The sequence below is a fragment of the Zonotrichia albicollis genome, chromosome 10, assembly GCF_047830755.1.
Source record: "Zonotrichia albicollis isolate bZonAlb1 chromosome 10, bZonAlb1.hap1, whole genome shotgun sequence".
NCBI lineage: Eukaryota > Metazoa > Chordata > Aves > Passeriformes > Passerellidae > Zonotrichia > Zonotrichia albicollis.
In genome coordinates, this window is record NC_133828.1 from 11,186,108 (window position 1) to 11,210,385 (window position 24,278).

At 45.2% G+C, this 24,278-nt stretch overlaps 1 protein-coding gene across 22 annotated transcripts in view; it reads left to right on the top strand.

Annotated features, from left to right (window-relative positions):
- The window catches only part of LRRFIP1 (LRR binding FLII interacting protein 1), a 109,467-nt gene that overhangs the window by 31,707 nt on the left and 53,482 nt on the right, over positions 1–24,278 (top strand). For 16 of the 22 annotated variants that reach the window (XM_074548019.1, XM_074548023.1, XM_074548020.1 and 13 more), the window contains exons 2-3: positions 15,849–15,935; positions 22,517–22,534. In XM_074548019.1, coding sequence (XP_074404120.1) covers positions 15,849–15,935; positions 22,517–22,534 — 105 coding nt within the window. Of the gene's footprint in view, positions 1–8,998; positions 9,156–15,848; positions 15,936–22,516; positions 22,535–24,278 lie in introns of those variants that run through there. The other 6 variants (XM_074548011.1, XM_074548017.1, XM_074548018.1 and 3 more) reach the window with 4 other exon arrangements.

Sequence of the window (24,278 nt, forward strand, 5' to 3'; positions counted from 1 at the left end):
CTCAAAAATACCTCCCATGTGCTCTCCTAAATAAATGCAAATGCTCTAGCTGGGAGAAATATTTTTTTTTCCTTGTAATTTCTCAATTGTTCTGCTGGCCTAAAATCTCCACATCTAAAATGTGTTGTGCCTGAGGATGTAGAAATACTGCTTATGTTTGTTTTCCTCCAGAGAGACAGATGAGCTCTGGACATATAATCTCTGTTTTCTGGACAGGAAACTGAAGTGCTGTGGATTTCTTCATTGCTTCTAATTGATGGCAAAGACCTGTGCAACTTCACTGCCCTGTTTTTGGCGTGAAACTCTTCCAGGAATTTCCCTCTGAAGCTTAAAAGACAAATTGTCCTGACCTCTTGCAAAATGGGAAGGGGCCACATGAGTGTGACACTGAAACAAGAGCAGTTCACATGATGTAATTTCTAATATTACACCATTTCACAATAATGATAGGATTTGTCTCAGCGCTGCAGTTTCCACTCATGTTGAACTGTTTCTGCCCAGGAGCTGCAATGTGGGTATTAAATCTCAGCTTTGGAGAGGATTCAATGGATTACCTGAAACTTTTGATCTTCATTTTACCTGGCTTTAAAGAATTAATCAATCTTAAATGTTCTGCATGCAAAGTCTGGGCTTCTGTGGAGACCCAGTGCTGTTGTTTGACACAGAATGAATTCCTTGTAAATGTATTTATTCTTTCTGTGATGCAGGCAGAAGTGGGATTTTGGCTGAGATTAAACCAGGAAGCAGGTGCACTTGATTCGAGAGAAAAAAAAAAAAAAGCAGAATTTAGTGTTCTATTTATGCCTTTTCTTGAAGTTTTATATTATTTTGTGTCACAAACTGAGTAATCCCTAGAACAGCACCAGTAACCTTTACTTCAAAATTTGTGATTTTCTTTTCTTTGGCTGGTAGTGTGAGCATTATTTTAAGCAGTTGCTGGGGTTTGTATCTAAGTGCAGAGCTGTGCTCAGGATTTGCCACCTTTCATTCAGATGAAATTTGCAGTTCAGTGGGGACCAGAGGGTGATCCCCACAGATTACATTGCTTGTAGCAGTCCCTCAATTTCACTTCTTATTTATACTTCAGATATTTTTACCTGTCAGCAACAAAACCTCTGTTTGTGTCTGTGCATCGAAAATATGTTGGCACCCACTCAGCCCCAGAGCCCTCCCCAACCTGTGTTTATGCTGTAAAGCAACCAGATGAGGAATTGCACTTCATTGCAGGTTCCAAATGGGGTTATTGTGCTTTACATTGTGGTCATGACAAATGTGTTTGCTTTTCAGTAACATGCAGCAGTGGCTGAATTAATTTTGCATGTGTGCTCTTTGTTAAGTGTGTGCTGGTGCCTGAGGAGGAGTCCCCAGTGGGAAACACTGGTTGGAGCTTTGCTTCCAAAGAGAAGTCAAGCACCAGAAGTCTGAAGTACAGCTCAGCTCGTTTATTTGTGAGCTCTGAGTGACTTTAATTGCAGTTCTGCAATCAAACAGAAATATGGTATTTAAGTGGCACTCTGCAATACAACCGTTCTGCTTGGGTGTTCTGAGGTTCAGTTTTATTTAAATTTTAAATGAGGGTAACAGTTGTTGATGCAAAACACTGCTGGTGCCATAGAGACAACTACAAGAGGTCACTGCAGAAGAGAAACTTCTCTCTTTTTATAAAGAAGTTGGGTAAAACAGAAGAAACCACTGGCTGCAGCTTTCTGCAAATAACTATTGCTGGAGACAGCACTGGGAAGATTTTTATGCTTTCCTTGTGAAATTCCAGCCCATATTTGCCAATACTGCCAGTGGGTTTTGGTTTGTTTTTTTTTTCTCCTTCTAGTTATAATTTCTGATTGATTAATTTATTTATATGAGTGATCCAGTCAACTGGACTCCCCCAAAACTATTTCCATGAGTTGCCAGTCTTGATGTAAATCCATGGCTGCAGTATTGTCCAGGGTGTAGAAAACACATGGATTTGTTCTCAGAGGTAACAGCTGTAGAGAGAGGAGTATCCAAATTCCTCCCTGGTGGGACCAACCACTTACTGACCAGAGAGCTATTTAGGGAGAAAATGCCAATTGAAGAAGTGACGTAAATGTGGTCAGTTGATACTAACTGAGGAGCTGCCAGCCAACATCCTATCCTGGAGTTGCTCTTTCATCCCTGTTTTGCTTTTTTGGAGTGGAAACAGCACGAGTGATTGATTGCTAAATAGCAGTGGAAGTGGTGCACTCTATATATAGAGTGGTGCTGGAGAGCAGAGTTACAATGCTTATGAAGAAAAAACCCAAACCAAAACAAAACCCCACCAACAAAAACATTTACTGAGATAATAAATGCCTCTAAACCGCTGCCAAGATGGAAATGATAACAAGATACCTCGGTTTTAAGAGGTGTTTTAAGATCAATTCCTCGTGGCAGGATTTGCTTTGGTAATCCTGGTGGAGCTCAGTTATTGTTTAGACTAAATATTGTTTATTTTTGTATTTTTAGCAGCAGCTCCTTGCGACTCCAGGGCAATATAATTTACGAGGTAGGATGCAAGTCCCTGATTGTGTCTTGCATTGTACAGGCTGTTCAGTGCAGAATAAACATTCTCCTCCTTCTTGGGGGGGAAAAGGTCTGTGTCAACAAGGCTTTGCAGCCTCTGCTTGCATGCCTAAGCTCTATCTCCAAGATGGGTTTCCTGGCAAACACATCAGCAAATGTTTCTCCAAAGTGCACAGCGCTCACGTATAAATTCCTTCATTAGTCGTGGCTCTCGTTCCCTCCTCCCCTTCCCAGTCTTGGGCTCCAAATGTTGAGCAAGAGGACCAGGAATGCTGAGGCCTTAAACTCAGATAACTCACAGCAGCACCCTCGGCATGTCCTGGTGCTTGGGAATGAAAGAAAACAGAAAATCAGAGCTCTGCCATTCAGAGAAACCCTAAAAACAAAATTGGAAATCGCTCTTGGAATGCCCTTGCAAGAAAAACTTGCCATCATTTAATCTCCCACCAAACTTTAAGCTTGTAGGATTTAGGGTGTGGATGAGCCTGAGCAGGGAAATTAGGTTCAGGATTCACTCAGGGTGCTCATGGGAACATCACAATAGTTCTTCTGGCCAGATTTCCACTGTAGGAATGCTTTATTATCCTCATTCTATGGGAAAACTGGACACTTCTCAAAGGCAACTGCCAATTTTTTGCTAAAATGTTGGATAATGAGATTCTGTGGTGCTTGCAGAGGATGTGATCCCTGTTCATTGAAGGTGCCATCCTAGTTCATTCTCTCTAGGGAATGCAGTCAAATATTTGAGCTGAAGCCTGGTGAAGGTTAGCTGTAAGTCTGACTTTTTGGACTTGATTTTGTCTTTTTTTTTTTTCTGTGTGTTTTGAGTGGGAGAGCTTGGTGACTTGGCACTTCCAGAGGCTACAAGTGCTGGTGATGCTTTCCCACCTATTGTCCCTGATGGGGTAGGATGGAGGGCAGAACCTCTGCCCTTCTTGGAATTACTGTTGGGTTTCTAATTCTACAACATTTACACTCCTGGTGGGAATGGTTAATGAATGGTTTAATGGTTAAATAGTTAATTAATTCTTAAATCTCATTAGGTTGGAAGTAGAGCCTTGGAGATGGCAAAGCTTCATGCTATAGATACACCAGCAGAGAAGCACTTTCCTACAAGTAAAATGCTCTTGCTGGATCCTTTTTGTATTTTTTTACACAGGTTTTTACACTCAGGTTCTGTGAGATAATCCAAACCAAAACTCTTTTTTCCCCTTTGGTTTGATCTGTTTTTTCTTCATTATTAAGCAAAGGAATGGAAAAGCTTAAGACTAGGCCAGGAATTTTTATTATAGGAGCCACTCTTGAATCTGTCACTTCTACAACAGGAAGATCACGTAACTTTTCATCCACCCATATTTCCAATTTCTGAAACTTTCACCCACCCATATTTCAATTTCTGAAGCTGAAGTAGCCCAGCTTTAATATATTCAATTTTAGGTTTTGGATTTTTTTTGCTACTACTACTTTTTTGCTACTTTTGTTAAGGTTGGGATTGAAGTTTTTGAGGTGATATTTTGTGTTTAGATTTCAATGTTTATTTTTCTTAGTTATGTTTTATAGGTAGTGAGTTTTGTAGTATTTTACTAATAAGGTACAAAATGGTTAATTATCTTTTGTTATAAGGTTTTTTAAGGTTAAACTGTCTAATTAAGAAATGACACTCAAATTATTTTTACTTTTAATTCAATAACTAATCACTCAAAGCCTGCAATGCGGATTTTATTTGTCTAATTACAAAATACTAGCTAGACTCATGAAGAAGTAAGAAGAAGGTAAAGAAGAAAGATTATTGTATTAAAGCTTCTGTTTTGTTTCATTTATTTTGATATATAGCATATATAGCATATATAGCATATATTATACTGTATAATTTATATATAATATTATGTAGTATATGTTATATGTCTATATAGACATAACATATATAGTTATATAATATAGTTATATTATATAACTATATTATATCTATAGACATATGTGATATTATACATATAGACATATATGTGATATTATATATAGAGACATGTCTGTATAGACATATATATTATACATATAGACATATACATATAGACATATAATATACATATACTATAGGATATAGTTTTATTTAAACTCTATAGTATACTGTTTTATTTCAACTATATAATTCTAATAACAATGTAAACTATATACTTGTAATAATAATATAAACCATAGACTTGTAATTTTTGTGTTGTTAATTCATTTTGGAAGGTTTTTTTATGGCCTTAAGTTAAATATAGTATTTTTTGTGTGTGTGTTTGGGTTTTGAGTTTCAAATTCTCAGCCTCTAGGGTTCTACCAATTCAATATCCAAGTGTTGATGGCATCACTATTTTGAGGCTGAATGACAAATGTGCCACAGGCTCGTTTGGAGCATGACTCAGTGTGACTTGTGCCTGATCCAGCAGTTTCCTTCCTCCTCCTCCTCCTCCTCCCTGCAGGCTGGCCGGAGGATAATCTGTTGATCCTGGCAGGGGATGGTGGCACTGAAAACCGGGCATTGTTTTCCTAAGGAGCACTTGGCTGCGAGTGCTGGAGCGCAGTGCCTCAGTGGTGGCCACCACAAGGTTTTGTTCCTGTGGCCAGCCGGGCTCCAGGCGTGCCAGGATGGCCCAGCAGGCAGGGGGGATGGCGTGATGAGGCACAGATGTCACTTTTCCTGTCCCTCTGACCTTGGTGGGTGTCACTCCAGAGGTTTTTATTGGCTTTCTTCAGCATTCGAAGAACAACACTGTGAACCTTATTAGAAAACCCCTCAAAAATTGGAGTAACCAAATATTTCTTGTAATATAAATTAATTTTTTACTTTTTTTCCCCATAAAACAAGACATCCTTTCTCTGTTCCCACTGTTTGGAAAGCCAGGACTGAATAAGACACTGACGGACATTACCGAAATTCCAAGAATCATAGAATCATTTGGGTTGGGAAAGATTAAAGTCCAACCAATAACCCAACACTGGCAAATCCACCAACAGTGACACCACTTGAAGAGAATGCAGGAAATGCACAACAGAATTTCATTTTTATAGCTATAAATGATATCATCAGAGTTATATATATGTTGGTGATGGATAGTGTTGGGAAGTGACTGAAGAATTAATACTGAGGTGGGCTAAGCTGGAGCCAGAGTGCTCTAAGGTGCAGGTTTCTTTCAGTTTTTAAACCTATCTCTAAAGATTTTGACTACTTTATTCCTACTTGCTTGCCTCTTAACCTACTCATAACATGCCTTAAAGACAAAATAAAAATCAGTTGAGTATGAGCTGTGCTGGGGGCCAAATTCCTTGGAATTTGAGTTATCAGTGATATTCACATGCCTGGAGGCTGACCGGGTGATCTTTCCCTCTTGCTTTTGACACAGCTCCTCGGTTGTTGGTTGTTATGGGTAAAGTACAGTTCTGGCAAGCTGATTTTTAGGCTTTGGGCCAGCATTTGATGAGGATTGCCTTGTTCTGAGTGCAGGCATGCATTTTGTGCGTGTGTGTTTGCAAAGGAGAAGTGTGTTCCCCACAGGGAGATAAGGACTCCGTGTCACTGGAATCAGAGCTGCTGTCCTAAGTGCAGTAAACGTCCTTTTTACTTTCTGCTTAGACATACCCAGCTCACAGTTATCCCACCAGGTTTCTGGAAGTGTCAGCTGACTCTTTTTTTCCCCCCTTCTAAATCTCCCATTACCTGTTTTTCTTAGGCTCAGTTTAGCATTGTAGTACGTGCCGTGCATAAATGGGGACATCCTTCCTGCTTAGAAATGTCCTGGAATTAATGTCACTCTTCCACAGCATCCTATTTCACATGGGAAATGCATGGACACAAGAGCTGTGTGCTGAATAAATAAATAAATATAAATTTTAGAAGATGCTGCTGTTTTTCTGAATAGGAGAGAGCTATGACGAGATAGACACTGCACTTTTGAGGGGATTTGTCAGGACCTGATTGGAATTTTGAGCCTCCTTTTACATAAAATCAATTACAAAATGCTGAAGTGTGTGCTCAGAGCTCTGTATTGCTGGGAAATGGAAGTTTGCTAGCATTAAAAAGACCTCTTGATCCTTCAGTTCCTACCCAGCAGGTCTGTAGTAGAGCTGTTTGTTTGAATTTATCCCAGGATACGTATGAAGTGCTTCCTCAAGGAAACCCAGTAAAACCAAACATCTTGGCTTGGAAAGTAAATAGGAAAAGGTGTGTGTGCAGGGGGGAGTAATTTATATTTTCAGTGTATTTTCCAAGTGACACTGCAAAACCTGTAGAGATTTGCCAGTGAATGTAAGGGGAGGTTAATTCCTGTTAACCAAGAAGCAGAACAAATTGTCTGTTTCAAGCTAAAATGAAGATATTTGTCACGCTGAGCTGTTCTGATGCTTCAGATTTACACAGTTACCATCACTCCCCTTCTCTGTTAAAATGTCTCACTTAAGGCAAAATGTGTTTTTTCCTGAAGAATTGACTCCAGTGCCTGGTCCTGGCTGCCTTGGGGTGAGCTGCCATTGTGCAGAAGTGCTTTCTTCACAGCTGAGCACCAAACATTGCTGGAAGCCCCAAATCATGCTGTTACCTGCACCAAAACTGAATGCTGAGCAGCCTCTGGGAATTAGGGCATGACTCCTCTTGGATTTAAGGCTATTCACAAAAGACAGACCTGTTGGAGGATGAAGTGAGTGTCTGTTAAATGAAGATTTAAATTATAGATGATTCACAGGAACATAGAGTATTTATTCGTTTCTTCATGCACGTGCTGGAGTGGATTTGAGACGGTTTAGATGTGGAGTGGATTTGAGATTTATTTTGTTGAAGCAAAGTTGGGTCATTTACCTGGCGAGGAAGTTAAAAATAACTTATAGGCTCAACTGGAGGCTTTGGAGGTTAATGAAAGATGTGACTTTGGAGATCTTATTGCAGCCTTTCAGTAAAAGAAATTGTTATAGGAATGACAGAGACTTTTGCAAAGTGTATGGGAGTGACAGGACACAGAGGAATGGCTTCACAATGACAGAGGGCAGGGTTAGATGGGATATTGGGATATTCTTTCTTGTGAGGATGCTGAGGCCCTGGCACAGGGTGCCCAGAGAAGCTGTGGCTGCCCCTGGATCCCTGGAAGTGCCCAAGGCCAGGTTGGATGGGGCTTGGAGCAACCTGGGATAGTGGAAGGTGCCCCTGCCTATGGCAGGGGTGGAACTGGATGGGCTTTAAGGCCCCTTCCAACCCAAACCATTCTGTAGTTCCATGATTCACATAAAAACCACTTTGTTTTACAATTGTAAAGTTTCACCTGACCTAAGCAGGGTTTCTCCCAGGGGCAGGGTGCAAGTTAGACCATCCCTAATCCCTCTTATTTAAAGGAAGCACGACTGGCCTTCCCAGGGACAGTGGGACATGGCTTGGCTCCAGGCACTGCCAAGTGATTGCCCCCAAGTGTAAAACAGTGCCAGCGCTTCCAAATGAGCTAGAATACAGTCAGCAGCATGGCAGGGTGTGCTGTGCCAGCCTGAGCAGCTGGATTCCTTGTGCTGGGCAGGCAGCTCATGGAAAATCTGAGCTCAGCCGCTGGGTGGAGGCTTCGCTGGGCTCCTGACCGGGAAGGAGGGCGCAGGCTGAGTTGCTAAGGAGCAACCTGTTTGGCTGGCCCTGGAGAATGCCGTGCCAAGAAGAGATGACTCCCCGAGTGCTCTGCTGTCGCTGCTGAGGAATGGCAGTCATGGGTAAAGTGAGCTCCTGAGGCTTCGCAGCTCTCCCGGCCCCGGGCGTTTCTCCCTGGCCTTTGGGAGGGCATGGCTGAGCGAGCTTCAGGTGAAGTCAAGGGGAATCGAGAGATGCTTTGGGTGAAAAATCCTGTGGAATCAACAGGTGGCATTAACCTCCGTGGAGCCAGGATATCTGCTCTGACCCTGTCTCCAATTGTTCTTGGAGTATCGATCCGTTTAGTGCCACTTAAAGCCACCTGTGCCCTCTAATCCTTCTGTGCTTTCGGCTCATCCACCTCATCACCTTTTGAAATGCAGGGTGTCTTTTTTTTTTGGCCAGCCGCTACTCCCGATTGCTCTTCTGCAGTACTGTCAGACTTCAGTCACACATTTTGGGGTTTTACATTTTTTTCCCCCATTATTCCGTTTCTAAAAGAATAAAACCAACACCAGCATGGATGCCTCATTTTAAGCTCGGCTCCACACATCGCAACCCGCAGCCCCGATATAATTAGCACCGCAATTAGCAGCGCCGGGGCGGTTTGTGTGTGCCATGCAAAGGCCGCCCGGCGTGAACAGGAATATACATTTATAAGCGTGGATGTGCAGCCCGGAGGGAGGGAGGGCGGCCAGCTGTTGGGATGCTCTGTTTATCCTCCTCGGGGACACAGAGGAGGCGGGGAGGCGCTGTCCGTGGGGGTTCCGGAGCGATGCCCGGCAGGTGTATGTGTGTGTATAACAGACTGTGAGAGTGTGTGTGCGCTGCCCCGGCTCTTCCGAGCGCCGCTCCCCGTCCGCTCCCCGCTCCGCCCCCGGGCCGTGCCGTGCCGGGCGGGCCCCGGCGGGGACAGACGGCGGCAGCGGGAACCATGGACGCGGCTGCCGAGTGCCTCAGCCCGGCTGCCCAGCAGCAGGTAAGGCCGGGGGGCTGCGGGGGGCTCGGGCAGCGCCGCCGGTACAGCTCCGTGCGGTGCCCGGGAGCGGCCGGCGCCCAAATCGCTTTGCACAATCGCTGAGCAGAACCTGAGCTCTGAGCTGCTCCGGGAGCCTTCGTGCCAGCAGAAGCTGGGAAATGAGTGCTGAGTAAATGTCGCAGCAGCCCCATGGGACCGTCAGGTGGCCGCGGGCAGGTCGGGCATCCCTGGACACGAGCTGTCAGACCGGCCCAGGATGGGCTGTCGGGGTATTAGAAGGGAATCCCTATGGTTACGTGTAGGTTAAGGTTCATCAGCCTGCTGCCTCTGAGTAGTGATTTGCATTTAAGAGAAAGGTGAGGGGTAAAGCAGGATGTGGACTGACCGAGCCCTGTGTGATTCACGGGTTCATTACCATATGAGTAAGTGGTGCAAAGTGTTTTATGTATTTATAACTCATATGCAAAAAATGTCAGATAAATATGCTGCCTTGACCTCTTAAACATAGTCCCTCTTGTTTCCATGCTAAATAGTCACCACTCACCTGGTGAGCTACTGGAGCTCCTGGGTTAGGTCACATGCTGCTGAAATGGAGACAGGGAAAAACATTGCCATGGGTTAGCACTGGTTCTACCCGGTAGCTATGCTGGTCAGCTGTGTTACAGGAATATTGCAAATCAGGTGTTTAAATTATGTAGGAGGGCAAGGAACCTTATCAGATTTTTGACTGATGGAGTGTGACTTGGCTAAACAGAATGAGCAGTCCTATAATATTTGAGGAAGAGGATACAGAATACTGGAATGGGACAGCATCCATCATGAAAAATTACATTGGCCCCAAAAATGACTGGCTGGCTATGTCTTAAGCATGTTGGCAAGAGATTTAAATCAGCCTGAGATTAGTTATTGCAGCAATGCCCAGCAGTGGTTGCTCACAGGGAGCAGGTGTAATTTAGTCAGGCAGACTTGTGTTTTAAGGTTTCTCTGGCAGTGGGATCAGAGAGCTTTTCTGGGTATGGTTTGGTGCTGGCAAGCTAACACTTCAATCCTCCACGACAAATATGACACTGGCTTTGATTACTAGCCTTAGAAGCAGGTAATTTGGAGTGCACTGGAATTGAGGGGTGCTTTGTATAGCTGGAAAACTCTTACACATGTAACTATGTGGCAAGTCAACATGGTCATTTGTCACCGCTCAGAAAAGCAGCGTAACTTCCTGCCTTTGTTGGCTGTGTCTTGGGGCTGCCGGGCGAACAATGAAGCCCTGGCTGTTTCAGGAGGGAAAGGCTCTGAGAATGCACACCTTCAGGATGTGTGTGTGTGTCACTGGCCTCTACCTTAGCAGCTCACCTCAATAATTCTCTCATCGTGCCACGGTGACAGCGCAGCTTCCCCAACGCGCGCGCGGGGCCAGGAAGCCGCAGCTTCCGTCACCATTGTGCTCCGTCCCCTGCCACGGGCACAGCCAGGCCTGGTCCCCACCAGTGGGGTTTGAAAGGGGGCTCTGTGGGGTAGGGGTCTCTCTGCAGCAGCTGCACATCCCGTGCTCCTGCTTCTCCCAACTTCTGCAGGCAGCAGAAGATGCTTCTCACCCTTTGCATCTGACAGCCAACACCTGCTTTGGTGTTTTGTTCACATGTAGTTCTGCTCCTGTTACAACCTGCTCAGTTCTTCCCTCTTCAGATCTAAACATACTGAACTCCTTAAGCCAGGGTAAAGATTTGCTGCTGCACAGGGCTGGGGTTTTATTTTCAGGCTGAGTGACCCTAAAGGTGGAGTGTCAAGTGCTGAGCAAGTAGCCCAGCAAAAGCAAGGAGCGTTTTGGAGTTCAACAGTGCATTTCTTTCAGGGCTTGGTGACTGTAAATCATTCTGAGCAACTGCAATAAAAACCCAGCAATTCAGTGTGTATATTTGTAGTATTTGAGCAAGTCCCATAAATTAGGGTGATGATTTTTCAGCTGGTGCCCAGTTCTGTGTTCATCTCAGCCATCTCCTCTCGCTTTGCCCATGGGGCCCTTACAGAAGCCTCTGATGAGGTTTGGGTTTTTTTGGTGTGACATGCTCAGCAGGGCTGAAGCTGCCAGTTCTCCTTGTCAGATGAGCAATATTTCATAAAAGGGAAGTTGCAAAAGCTTGGTAATGAGTGCAATTAGACTTCATATTTTTATTCTTCTGTTTTTGACAATGATCTGTCACATTTGATTGAGGCCTGTATTGCTTGCTGAGTCACTGATGAATTTTAGATGATTTTAAGAAGTCAAGGAGACTTCTTCAGTCTTAGTGATTTCTAATTTCTTTTTTTTTAAATCTTTCCTTGAATAGTTATTTATGCCTTAGGCAGCCTAAAGAACAGCTTTTAGTAAGCTGAATTTCAGAAGTATGTGAATTTTTGGGTGGTTTTCTAATGTTCAGCAGTGTCTCTTGCAGGCTGCAGTGTGTTTCTGCTACTGCCCTTAGAGGTGACTCTGCTCTGTCAAGTGCTTGGGCTGGACAAAGACCAAAGTCAGCCAGGCAAAGCCTGTTTTGGTTTAGTCAGCACAGAGGGAGAAATGTAAAGTTAGCGTTGCTGCTTGCAGGCTGTGCAAGAAATCAAGGTATTTATAGCACGGAGCAGAGTCCAGGAGGCGCAGAGAGTGTGGTCTGACAAACCCCGATGCGTTCCGTCACGCCCGTGCTGCTGAGCAAGAGCCCCACAATAAATAAATCTGACACTGCTCTGTGTGGGTCTGAAAGCCTGGCCTGTGTTTTTATTCTTACATCTCCTAAAAGTTCACAGCTTGAGCAGCTGGGGCTGTTCTGGGTGTCCCTGCCCTGTGCCATGCTGGGGGCACCCACTGTACCTGAGCTGGGCTTTGGCACAGGAAAATCTGTGTACAACAGGCTCCCACCCTCACTGCAGGGTGTGCTAGGCTTGCTGGCAGCCTTTGGTTTGACTTTGATAACTCCTTGCCCAGTGAGATGTGGGCTCCTCCCTGTCCTGATGGATTTACCTCCTCTGAGCTCACAGGTGATACCAGCTTCATCACCAGTGCCACCTACGGAGTATTAGAAACCAATTCATTCTGAGTGAAGTAATTCCATCCGCCAAAGTATGCTAGGAATGGGATTGTGAAGGCCACAGGTTGACCATTTGATGGCTGGCCTGACTCTATAGCATGATGTATTTCTGTTGAGCTGGAGAGCACCCTCCAGGATTTGTGGGTAGCTTCACATACTGAAGCCTTTTTTCCTCCTCTTTGCATATTTCCTGTCCCCCCCTTGTCTCATTTTGCTGTGGGCTCAAAAACCCTTTAGGGAAGGATGGCCTGTTTCTTACAAGCCCCCCTTTGTCCAACACAAATGAGCTGGTGTTTAGGAACCACGGTGAAAATAACTGTGTAATCATCTAAATGGCACCCAGACATCCTTGAGAATGTGCTTGAAAATATTCCTCAGTGCTTGATGCAGCCCTTTAAGGGACAGCAGCCTTCTGACAGAGAAGTTGGGGTTACTAAGGAGCCAAGAGCATGATTTGGTGGGGATTTGTTTCTTTACTCCATGAGGATGGTCAGGCAGGGGAACAGGAGCCTGGAGAGGCTGCAGAGCCACCAAACTCTGAGGTTTTCAGGAGCCATCTGGACCAAGCCCTGAGCAGCGTGGTCTGAATGTGATACTGACCCTGCTTTGAGCAGGAGGGTGGATAAGGCCTCCTGAGGTCCCTTCCAGCCCAAACAATTCTGTAATTATTTGTTTCAATGTGATGAAAATGAGTTGCTTCAAAGTATGAGTGTTCAGAATGAAATAAAACTTCATGACTTCTTCAGTCTCTGATAACCACAGGTTTTTAGCTTAAAGTTCAAGAACCCAGGATACTGTTTCTGTTGTTTTTTTTTATTCAAAGATACTTAAGGCTGGTGTGGTCATGGAAAGAAAAAGTTCATAAATAAACAATATGCTTGTTCCAAGATGTAAGCCATTGTTAGTCAAAGCTGCTGAGTGAAAATGTGTTTTTTATTCTTACAAGGTTCGCAGGTCGGCTTTAAATGGGCAGCTGGAGGGCTGCAAAGATGAAATAGAATAAGGTAGAGATGCACCATGGATTGGCACTAAAAGCAGAATTATGTTCTAAGAAATGACACACAAAATGTGTGGTTTTGCATGAGGTAAAATTCATTTAACTTCCTGCAGTTGGTGTCTGTAATTTAGAAACTGGCAAGCCTCATTCTCAGGAAGGCCTGAGAAAAACTGGCTAAATTTTTAAATTTTTTTCCCTATTTTTCAAGTTCCTTCACTTCATATTGTATTGTGCTTGCTTCTGGGAGAATATATAATTCTGTAACATAGCTAGCAAGTGTGTAAATCCTTTGGCCCCTATCATATAAGGAAAACAAGGGGAAATATGTATCATTTGAATTATATCTGAATTTTACATACAGGCACCTAGTTCTGATGTGAAAACTCAGCTGGTTATTGAAATTCATGAGGATGACAGCTACAATCATGTTAACATCCAAATAATCTTGTTTCTGCCTTTTTCTGTCAGGAGGAAAGTTGGGGGATACACAACCTGTATTTTTGGTGTGTTTTGCTTGTGGTGACTTTAGGGCCCTTTGTTTTCCATAGGGAAAAACCAGTTTGTGCTGGTGTTATTCCTCACCTCTGTCAGGTGGTGTTTGCCAGTGTTTATTTAAATAAACAGAAGTGTTTATTTTTAAATAAACAGGAGGGATCACATGAAATCAATACGAGGCTTGTTTCCAGAACTGTGATTTCAGCACACATTTCAGGGCATGTTTGGATACTGGGTGTCATCAGCAATTCCAAACACTGCAGATGGGTCAGGACACTGCCTGCCAGGGATTCCACCCGGGCTTTGCCCAGCAGCAGGGCTGGGGCTTTATTTTCCTGGACAGACTGCTTTAGGTTGGGAGGTGGTGTTGGAAACACGTTTGGGGATCCATGTCTGCACCCAGAGCCTGCTGTCACCTGGCTCTGTGAGTAACAGGTTATGGCACGGGATGGGTTTGGGTGCAGGTGTGAAGAATCTGCTCCTGCTATGAATTTCTGCCCATGGCAGAGCCACTTACCTTGAAATTCAGGCAAAGAACTCATGGAGAGCAGCTCTGTGCAAAACCAGCTCTTTACTCTTTCTACCTTGGGCTTTTAAAAATTCTCTGAGAAGGCTTCTTTACTTTTTAGAAGCAATTTTTCACTGGGACCTCTGGAGTCCCCCAGTCCAATCCCCTGGGTGACCCTGAGCAGGTGACACTGAAACATGTCCAGGTGGGTTTGGGATGCTCACCCTCAGTGAACAGAAATTCTCTCCCTCGTGCTGAGGTGAAACTTCTTGTGGTTCAGTTTATGGCCATTGTTCCTCATCCTGCTACTGGGCACCACTAAGAAGAGTCTGGCACCACCCTCTTGGTGGACTTCGGGATGTTTGTATGGATTTGTATGGATTGATGAGATCCCCTCTTGGTCTCTCCCAGTCTGAAGTTTTAAGATCTACAGCACCACAAGGCTCCTGGTCCTACCGTGCATCAGCTTGTGCTTGATTTTCATCAGCTCTTTTCTGTTAACTGCAAGTTTCAACCATCCTACTCCCTTCTTTTGGTTGGTTTATTGTTTTGTTTTGGGTTTTTTTGCTTTGTTTTTGGTTTGGTTTGGTTTTTTCCCATGCTTTGTTTGTGTTTTTGGAGGCTGTGACACTTTTCCCTGGGTTTGAGTGGTGACTGCACTTACAGAAGGGAAAAGAAATTACACTTTGTTTTTTGGTGGTTTTCCTTCTGTTTAGAAGCACTACTGAAAACACCGGTGTTTTGATTTCTCTGTGTGCCTGACCTCGATGTTATGGCAGATTTTCCTGTCAGTTTGGATGCTGTAGTTACAGTGAAAGGTTTCAGAAGCAGAGGAGTTGGGTGCAACACCAGGGTGGCTATGAGTTGTGCCTTTGGCTCCCTTCTGAGCTGCTCATGGTTGTGCTGTACCAAAACCTGAGCTAATTTTACTTTTTCCTCTGTAAGATCTACTGGCTTTGCCTGGGATTTAAAGCAGAATATTAAAAATGTTACTGTCTATGATGTTCCATCACTTCCACCTGGGCTGAAGTGAGGAAGCACCGTAGATCTCTCGAGAGGTCTGTTCTTGGCAGAATTCCACTCCAGCGAGGTTTGGACTGGAATGTGGAATTTTGGAGATTTGTAATGGAGCTAGTGCATTTTCTCTCCATAATTTCAGCCTTAGCTGTGCATACTGAACCCCAGTGTTTACCCAAACCCTGTGCCCAGGTATGTGTGCACAGTGTCAGTGGTTAGGAAAAATGGCACATAATGTGTTTGGTGTTGGTCAAATTAATTCATCAATAAAAAAGCAAGCCACGCTGCAGGGGAGGGAAGAAAAAACCCAACAAAACAACCCAAAACAAAACAAGCAATAAATAAATCAACCTGCTTCCTCTCCAGCCACACAAATAATAATTAAAGATCCCTTTTAAACACAAGTGTGCTCAGGGAGGGTAGTGCCTGCACGGGGGTGTTACGATAACAAGTTAGGGAAGGCAGGGCCATTACCTGCAGTAGGGAATTAACTCCTACAGATGTGTTTACAGCCTTGCCCAGTCAAACCTCCCCATTGCCTGCCCTGCTTCCAGAGCGTGCTCCCCCTTGGGCTGGCCAGCTTTGATCTCATCCCATGCCTGTGTTCCCCTTCCCAGGCTGAAGCCAGACTCGCGGCGAAGCGAGCGGCGCGGGCGGAGGCGCGGGAGATCCGCATGAAAGAGCTGGAGAGGCAGCAGAAGGAGGTAAGGCCGGGGCTTTGGGGGGCTGTATCCAGGGAGGAGGATGTTCAGAGATGCTGGAATAGAGGGCTTGTCTGTGTTTTGTTGAAATAGTCTGTGTGGAGCTAATGTTGATCATAGAAAAACCTGGAAAAAACGCAAGGATTTTTATCTCGGTGAAGCCGGCGTAATTATTCACAGAAAATCCTGGTGGTTGGTAATTCCTGTTTAATGTTAAACTTTGAAGTATGCAGCTTCCTTCTGTGCCTGTCGGAGGTGGTGGATTCTTATCACTTCGTTAGAAATCCAATGAATATGGAAGATTCCTGGCTCTTTGTGTAACTCCAGTGGGAAGCTGTTCTGCTTCCTGCTGTGAATCCACTGCCCTCCCCAAGTTTGGAAAAAGGATGGGCTGCTCTTGGCAGGGGCAAGGGGAGAAACTGCACTTGGCAAAGCATTGCCTACGTGGTGAACTCAACCAGGAGCTCTCAAAAGTTGTGCTTGGTGATGTGCATTGAGTGAAGCAGCAGAGTGGCTGCAACAACCACTCTGGTTGAGGTTAGAGGGACAACAGTAATCACAATTTAGTTTTTTCAGTAGATTTTTGAAGGAGAATGAAGAAGGAGTCTGGGGGCAAGGTCTGGGAATACTTAGTAGGAATAAATGTGGGGCAGCAAGAAAGGGAAATGGCTTCACACTGACAGAGGGCAGAGTTGGAGTGGATATTAGGAAAAACATCTTTCCTGGAAGAGTGGTGAGGCCCTGGCACAGGGTGCCCATGGAAGCCCTGGATCCCTGGAAGTGTCCAAGGCCAGGCTGGATGGGGCTTGGAACAACCTGGGATAGTGGAAAGTGTCCCTGCCCATGGCAGGGGATGGAACTTGATGATCTTAAGGTCCCTTCCAACCCAGACCATTCTGTAATTCAGTGGTTCTGCATTTGCTTTGAGGTGCAGAGCAGGATCTGGTTGAGCTGTGGAGCAGTGAATGAGGAGGTGACAGCAGGATGTGGATCAGGATGTGACAGCAGAGCCCACAAAGGAGCTCGTGGGCAGGCTGCCCATGCCCTGCTCCTGGTGAGGCAGGTCTGGATGCGTCTCAGCTCCCTTGCTGCAAACACAGAGCTTGGGGAAGGTGGGAGCCTTCTCCTGCTGCAGTTGCTGCTGTCTGAGGGATGTTTCTTGCAGCCTGGCCCAGCCTGGGAGGTGCTGTCACTGCTGTGCCAGCAGTCAGGGCTGGGGGATTTGGGAGCAGCCGTGGGAGGGCTGTGCTAAACAGGCACCACGTGTTTTGTTTGGGTAGCAAAGTAAATAGGGGTGTCCTGGCAGTGACACCATCTAATTTACAGGTGACTTAATGAAGCTGATGACCCCTTTGCAGATTAAAAGCTGATGCTGCAAAGGGTGTCTTAGTAAACTGAAATTTAGGTGTGAAAGCTAAAGCTCCTGCAATTAAGGGCTTGTCATCTGAAAACCTGTGAAAGCTTTGGGTAGATAGAAATTGGGCAGGGCAGGATGTCCCTGTGAAATACCACAGTCATTGAAAGCTCAGCCAGATACCCATCACAGTCTGCTTAGTAACTCACTGGCATAAATGGCACATTTATTTAATGTTTTGTATGCTTGGGTATTCTGTAACTTTTTGAAATAGTTTAATCTTACCCCCCAGATGCCAGGTAGAGATGTTAAGGGGAGCTGCAGGAAGTTTTTCATTGCCACAAGTGTCTTGCAGGTACAATAAAACATAAATACAGAAAATCCCAAGCAGTGATCAACACAAGATATCTGGCACCTACCCCTTCCTTGGAGGGGACCCTGCTGTGACACTGGGATCTGAACACCTGGTTCTCTGCCATCTTCATTTCCCTTTGCAAACTTTGCAGAAACATAAAGAGTGCTTTTCCACTGCTGCCATGTTAAATAACCAGGAGTTAAAGCACTTGCTTTACTACTTCAGAAGGCTTTTTAGAGCCCTAAGTCCCTTCTGGGAGTTAAAAAGCAATAAATGAATTTATTGCGTGTGCGTGTAGTCTTTCATGATTTAAGCTGTGTGCGTGTAGTCTTTCATGCTTTAAGCTGTGTGCATGCCCTGGCAGGCTTCTTGTGGAGCATGGATTACTTGGAAATATATTTACTCTGCTGCTCTGAGTTAAAAGTTTCCAGGTGCTACCATTACAGGCTCTAACTATGGCAGTGAAAGAGAGTGTTTTAATGATCTGGGTTTGGAAACTGGCTCCTCTCCTGCCCACCACCTCATATTTATGACATTTCTCAATCTTGCACTTCATTTCCCTCATTTTAAAGTAATTGGGTGACTTTTGCATGAAGAGTCTGCACACAGGATTGAGAAATGGTGCAGCAGGTATATCTGGGCCTCTGGCAGAGAGCTCTCAGTTGCAGGGGGAGATGTGGGAAAGTTCCTGTGGGAGACTGCTCTGCGGTGGGGCAGGATTGCAGGTGTGCTCCAGAGGCAGCGTCATCTCCTCACCTGGCACCTCCTCGTGCCAGGCAGCACAAAGAAGGGTAGCTGTGCCAGTGGTTTGGCTGTTTTGGTTTGCTCTCTTTGTTGTTGTTGTTGTTGTTTTTGGGGTTTTTTTTTCTCCAGGGAAGGGAAGCTAAAGAGGAGAAGTTGAGCGCAAGTTTCATAGGGACGTATAAGCTGGGTACATGAAAAGTGTTTTCTGAAGCTGAAGCAAAAAGTGGGCACAAGAATTGTGACCTGATCACAGAATCCCAGAATCTATTGAGTTAAAAGGACCTTAAACTTAACTTGTTCCACCCCCTGCCATGGGCAGGGACACCTCCACTAGCCCAGGCTGCTCTGTCCAGCCAGATCTTGGACACTTGCAGGGATCCAGGGGCAGCCACAGCTGCTCTGGGCACCTGTGCCAGAGCCTGCCCACCCTCCCAGGGGACAATTCCTTCCCAATATCCAATGTCAGCAGTGGGAAGCCATTCCCTCTTGTGCTGTCACTCCAGTCCCTTTGTGTTGCACCATATTTCCTGTTGGATGGGGCTCCTTTTGGAACATTCCCAATTCTCCCAGCCTTTTCCCACAGCAGAGCTGCCCCATCCCTCTGATCGTCCTGGTGCTTCCTCCAGCAGTTCTGCAGGTGGGGTCTCACCTGAGCAAGGCAGAAGGGCAGAATTCCCCCTTTCCTGCTGCCCACACTGTGGGATCAGCCCAGGACATGGGGAGTCCCTCTGGAGATAAGGGTGTTGATCACTCCTGAATCGCAGAGATGTGAATCAATTCCTCTGTTTATTAGAGAATGTGTTCTTGGTGATGAGGCTTTAGGAAAGGCACAGGTCTGACAAGTGTTACAGCTTGAATGCTTCTGACTTCTCATTCAGAGCTGCTTTGTTGTTGTTACCCACCAAAGATGTAAATAATTAATCTGGAAGTCTGGTATAATTCTCTGGTTTGCTTGCACACATCAGTGAGTGCAGGGCAGCTCTCATTGCCAGGGCCTGTTCTGAGCTGGAAGGACAATTAGGATATTTGGTATTTCCTCCCTTCCCTGGTTTCCCAGCACTGGTGGGAGTCAGAGCAGTGAAGGGTCCTGGTTTACCATACCACGCTGCCATGCTTTTGAAACACTTGGTTTCCAGCTGCTGAGTCTGAGACCAGTCCCTTTGGCTTGTACTGTTGAGATGTGCCTGGTCCTGAGACAAATTCCTGTGTGCATTCAGGTATTCATTGTTAATTCATGCAGAACAGCAAGCCAGGAGTGGGCAGCCCAGTTTTTCTGAGTAACAATTTGTTAAAGGTAAAATTGGAGGAAGAATTTATTTTTTTTTTCCTGTGCATTTATTTTTTCCTCTCAGAAGCTTGACCTGAAATGTATTAAACCCTTTTTTTCCCAAGCAATATTTAACAGTAACAGTTTTTGAAAGCTGCAGCAGTAGGGCTAATTGCAGAGAATGCTTTCTGTGTGTTCTGCTGGCAAGGCTTTAAATGTCTCTTCAAGGGCTGACACTTGGAGACCACAGTGTAAGCTGATATTAGTGCCTGAAGTGAAAAGAGACTGATCTCCTCCCACTCCTTAATCGGTGGGATAAGATTCTTCCCTGCCAGTTCACACAGCAGATGAGCCTGTACTTCTGGTTCAAGGCAAGTGCACTGTGCTGCTCTCCTGCCTTCATCTGCAGCACTTGCTTTGAGGGCACAGCATGAAACTTGCCTTGGCTGCTTTGTGAATTCCTTCCTCACCTCACTTGCACATATTTTTCCCCCTTTTGGATTCATATTTCTTTGGAATAAAATGTGCTACCGATGCTTTCTAGTAAAAAAAAAGGGAAAAGCAGATTCTTGTGGCTCGAATGGGGAGGGGTGAGACTGGCTATGAAACTTGGTGCTTACATAAGCAGGGAGGAAATGGAGGAGGTTTGTGGTGGTTCATCTGTATCTTATACACTCACTGTGAAGATACCCAGGAAAATTTGAAGAGGGATGATGTAGATGATGATTTTAGCAGACTCTTCTTCTGCCACCATGGCTTTTTCTGTCCAGTTTTAAACCTGCTTCTATGAAAAATTTTATTTCTGTGTGCAGCCTCCTTTGATGAGGAAATCAGGAAAGCTGTCTGCTGTTAATACTGTGGATGAAACATATTTGAGTTTTTTGGTCATACCCTAACACAGAAAACTGTGTACCCTAATAGAGGAAACTGTTCTTGAAAGCATTTGACTTCTTAGATGTGTATTGACTGTTTTTGGGGGTCACACATCTGCAACAGAGGTGATTGTTTAAAAGTATATGTTTTTTCTTTTCTAAAGAGGACAGTGTCATCACAGAATCCTAAAATGGCTTTTAAGGATTGGAAAAACCCTTAAAAACCCCCTGATTCCAACCTCCCTGCCATGGGAGATTGGATTCAGGATTGGAATCAGGTTGGAATCACAACCTTTCCCTTGTGCACTGCTGAGGGATCAGTCACTTCGGAGCAGAGCCATTGTAATGCCTGTTGGTTAATGGGTTCCTCCAAAACTCCAGGTTTTATAAAAAGCTGGAATAGTCAAATTATTAATTTGGCTTTATCCCTAAAGCCTCCCCACCTCCCTCCACAGTGCCTGGCCTGAACAAGGGCCCTGTTGTTATCTTGTCCATTGGCAATTTGGGTCCTGGGCATGAGGCTCCTTGTGTGCCTTGCCTTGAATCCCTGCTGTGCCAGGCCTGGAGCACTGGGCTTTGGAAAATAAGGATTCCATGGAGCTGCCTCGAGGAGTGGGTGAAGAAAACCAGCATGGAAAAGTTAAAGCTTTGAGGTTAATCAGCTGTGTGGTAATTGCCAGGTTTGAACCTGTGGTGTTTGGCTCCTGTGTGTGGATGAAAGGCACTCTGAGTGTGCCATGGAGAAGCCAGAAATTGGAATTGTGTGCAGCCTTGTGGGAGGGCCCAGTTCATTTTCCTCTCCATGGCTTTCTTAGGGAAGTGGGGTGGTTACTGTGTGGTGGGAATGCTGGTTTTTAAATGGGTCCTAATTTTCCCTCCTGTGCTTGCTGGAATGGGAATTAAAGCTGCTGAGGCATTAATCTGGGTTGTGCATTGTCCTTCATGAAGGGGAACCTGATCAGGAGGGCAGGGATTGAGAGACATAAGCTTTGCTTCCCAGCTCTGGCATCCAGGTTCCCATGGGGTATCCCTGAGAGCAGTGAATGCCAGGGATCCTCCAAATTCCCCAAAATCTGGGAGACTTCACTGCCTTGCCACCAGAGGATTGTGCAGAGAGCCAGGTGGTTTTCAACAAGAAGGGTTCTTTGGGGTAACCAGAAATGTTTCTGGTTTCAGGAAAGATGTGAGAAAAAACCTATTTTCTGTTTTTCTGTGGATTCACGAAGCTTATCAGTTAAGAGCAGTTCTCCTAGAGCACAAAATTCAGGCGCAGTAGAGTGGCTGTAAAGGTTTTGTGTCTTATCAAAGTGCTCCAAGACTATGGAACAACACTGTCAGCAGGGCATTTATTAAAGCCTGAAAATAGTGTGAGGCTCCACAAGAACATTAAAAATTGACAGAACAACCTGCAGGGGTGCTTTAATGCCAACAATATCTGTGGAAGGAATTTCCCAGGAATTTTCACACACTGGCACTGTGCTGTGCACAGGTGAGAGGTGTGTGGGGTTGGTGCTTTTGTAACTGTGATTCATCCCTCAAGGACAAATTCTATCCTCCAAAGAGGAACAGTTGATCTGTAGTTAATGCTGTTTGCTTTTATTGTGCTGGTAGATTCGCGACTCGTCCCGGGTGAATATTTGGGCATCCATTCCTGGTTTGGAGGGAAGGCTGGAAAAATGAGAGGTCCTGGCTCACAGCTGGGCTGGGTGCAAAGCCTGGGGATAAAATGTCCCATGTGCACCCCAGAGGGTGGTGGGAATGGGAACAGGAATGCTGTGCTCTAGCCAGTCACATGGAGGAGACCCACGATGCAAACACTGCTTTTGTCCTGCCTGAATCCACAGGGCTTCACTGTGCTCTTCTCTGTGTTGATGTTCTGCTGTATTTTCTCTATAAATGCTGTTTTTTCCCTCCAGAAGGAGCTGTGGAGCATTGCTATGTATCCATCATTCATGCTAGCTTTGTTCCTTGTTTCTTTCCCTTTCCCCCCAGATCTATCAGGTGCAGAAGGTAGGGCTTGCTCGCTTTCCTTCTTGTTTGCATGCCTTCTTCTTCCCACCCTGTGAGTCTTGCTGCAATTTCACAACCACACAGTCATTCAGGTGGCAAAAGACCTCCAAGATCCTCGAGTCCAACCTTGGAAATCCTCTGAGGAGTGGGAGATGCCCAGCAGGCTGCAAATTTCCATGTAATTCTGCCCTCCCCTCCCATAATCATGTGGGGTGCACAGTCAAGGGCAGTGGGGGAAGGTGACCCATGTAAGGTGTGTCTGGTCAGGCACTTAATGTGATTTTTTCCTACAGCCTGTTTGGCAAAGGATAAGCAGTAACAGAGAAGTGACTTGGCAAAGCAGGGTCACAGGAGGACGCAGTGGCTCCCTGTGTCACCTCTGTTCATGTGCTGAAGGCCAAGAAAATCACTGGAGTGTTTCAGGCTGGGCAAGCATTTAACAGGTGCCAGCAGGAAGAATGACTTGCAGATGACTTTATTTGCACAAAGTCACTGAAGGAAATCAGGGATGCTGTGTTTGAATTCATAATCCTTGGGTAAATAAACTGTATGGCCTTCAACCAACACATTAAACGTGATTTTATATTGTTTAATCCTCTCTTATCTCAGTTTAAAGTCATGATCTCTTCCCTCTTCCCAGTTTCCTTTCCATGATCATGGCAAAGAGGATAATAACAGTAGCTCTAACTGAGGTCACTTGCCATGTAGAAACAGAGATTTTGGGGTTTGTGTCGTGATGTCTGGTTGAAATAACAGCCAGACATCTGAAAAGAACAGAATATAGCAGCCTGGCTGTTCTACACTTCCAGCATGTGAGCTGAGTGGCACCTATAATCAGAAATAACTCCCAAGAATTTTTACAGGGAGGGAGAAAACACATTTTTCTTCAAGCCTGCCATTTTGTACCTTATTGAATCTTTCTTTTTTTTTTTTTTTTTTTTCTGAGTGTTTTTATTGCTTGCTGAGTGCTGAATGTCTCCCTAAACCACAGTGTGCTTGGTTTTGTTCTGGCACTCCAGCTGCCCTAACTGCATGTTTCAAAGCCTGCCCCAGCCCTGCATGTGCTTCTTGGGAGTGCTGTTCTCCTCTTGGAGTGTGTATGTATATGAAAAGAGCTGCTCAAATCATGTGCTCTGCTATTTAATCCTGACCCCATCAATTTGGCAACAAGTCCCTCTCACTCCTGGTTTTATTTTTGGAGTTGGGTGAGCGCTGAGTGACTCAGTGTCTGCCCATGGATTGACAGGCTCCTTATTAATCTTCTTTATGGGAATTAATTTAACCTCCTGGTGCAGAAGCAGCCCCCTGGGAGCCCAGGAGGTTGTTTACTGGCCTGACATGGATGAGGAGATAAGTGGGTTATCCTCCCAACATCCCATGGTGAGTTTGTGAGTCTGGCAGTTTCGCCGGCGCTCAGGGAGCGAATCGCATCTGGAGTTCTCTCTCAATGGGATTAACATCATTAATTATTGAATTTTAATATCACTTTTCAAGGTGGGAGGGAACCTGAGTCCAGCAAGGGCCTCTAAGTGAAACCTGAATGAATGGAAAAGCAGCATTTCCTCCTTCAGCCCATTGGAACCAGGCCCCTGGGGGCAGAACAGAAGAGTTGGTGTAGAGGGAGAGCTGAAAAAAGTGGCTGTGAGGGGTCAAAATACTTGAGAGCTCAAAAGCTGCCAGTTCAGTCCAGTATGACACGTGCTCTTTAAAATATTATAAATTCAAATAGTCTCTAGGCAGTCTC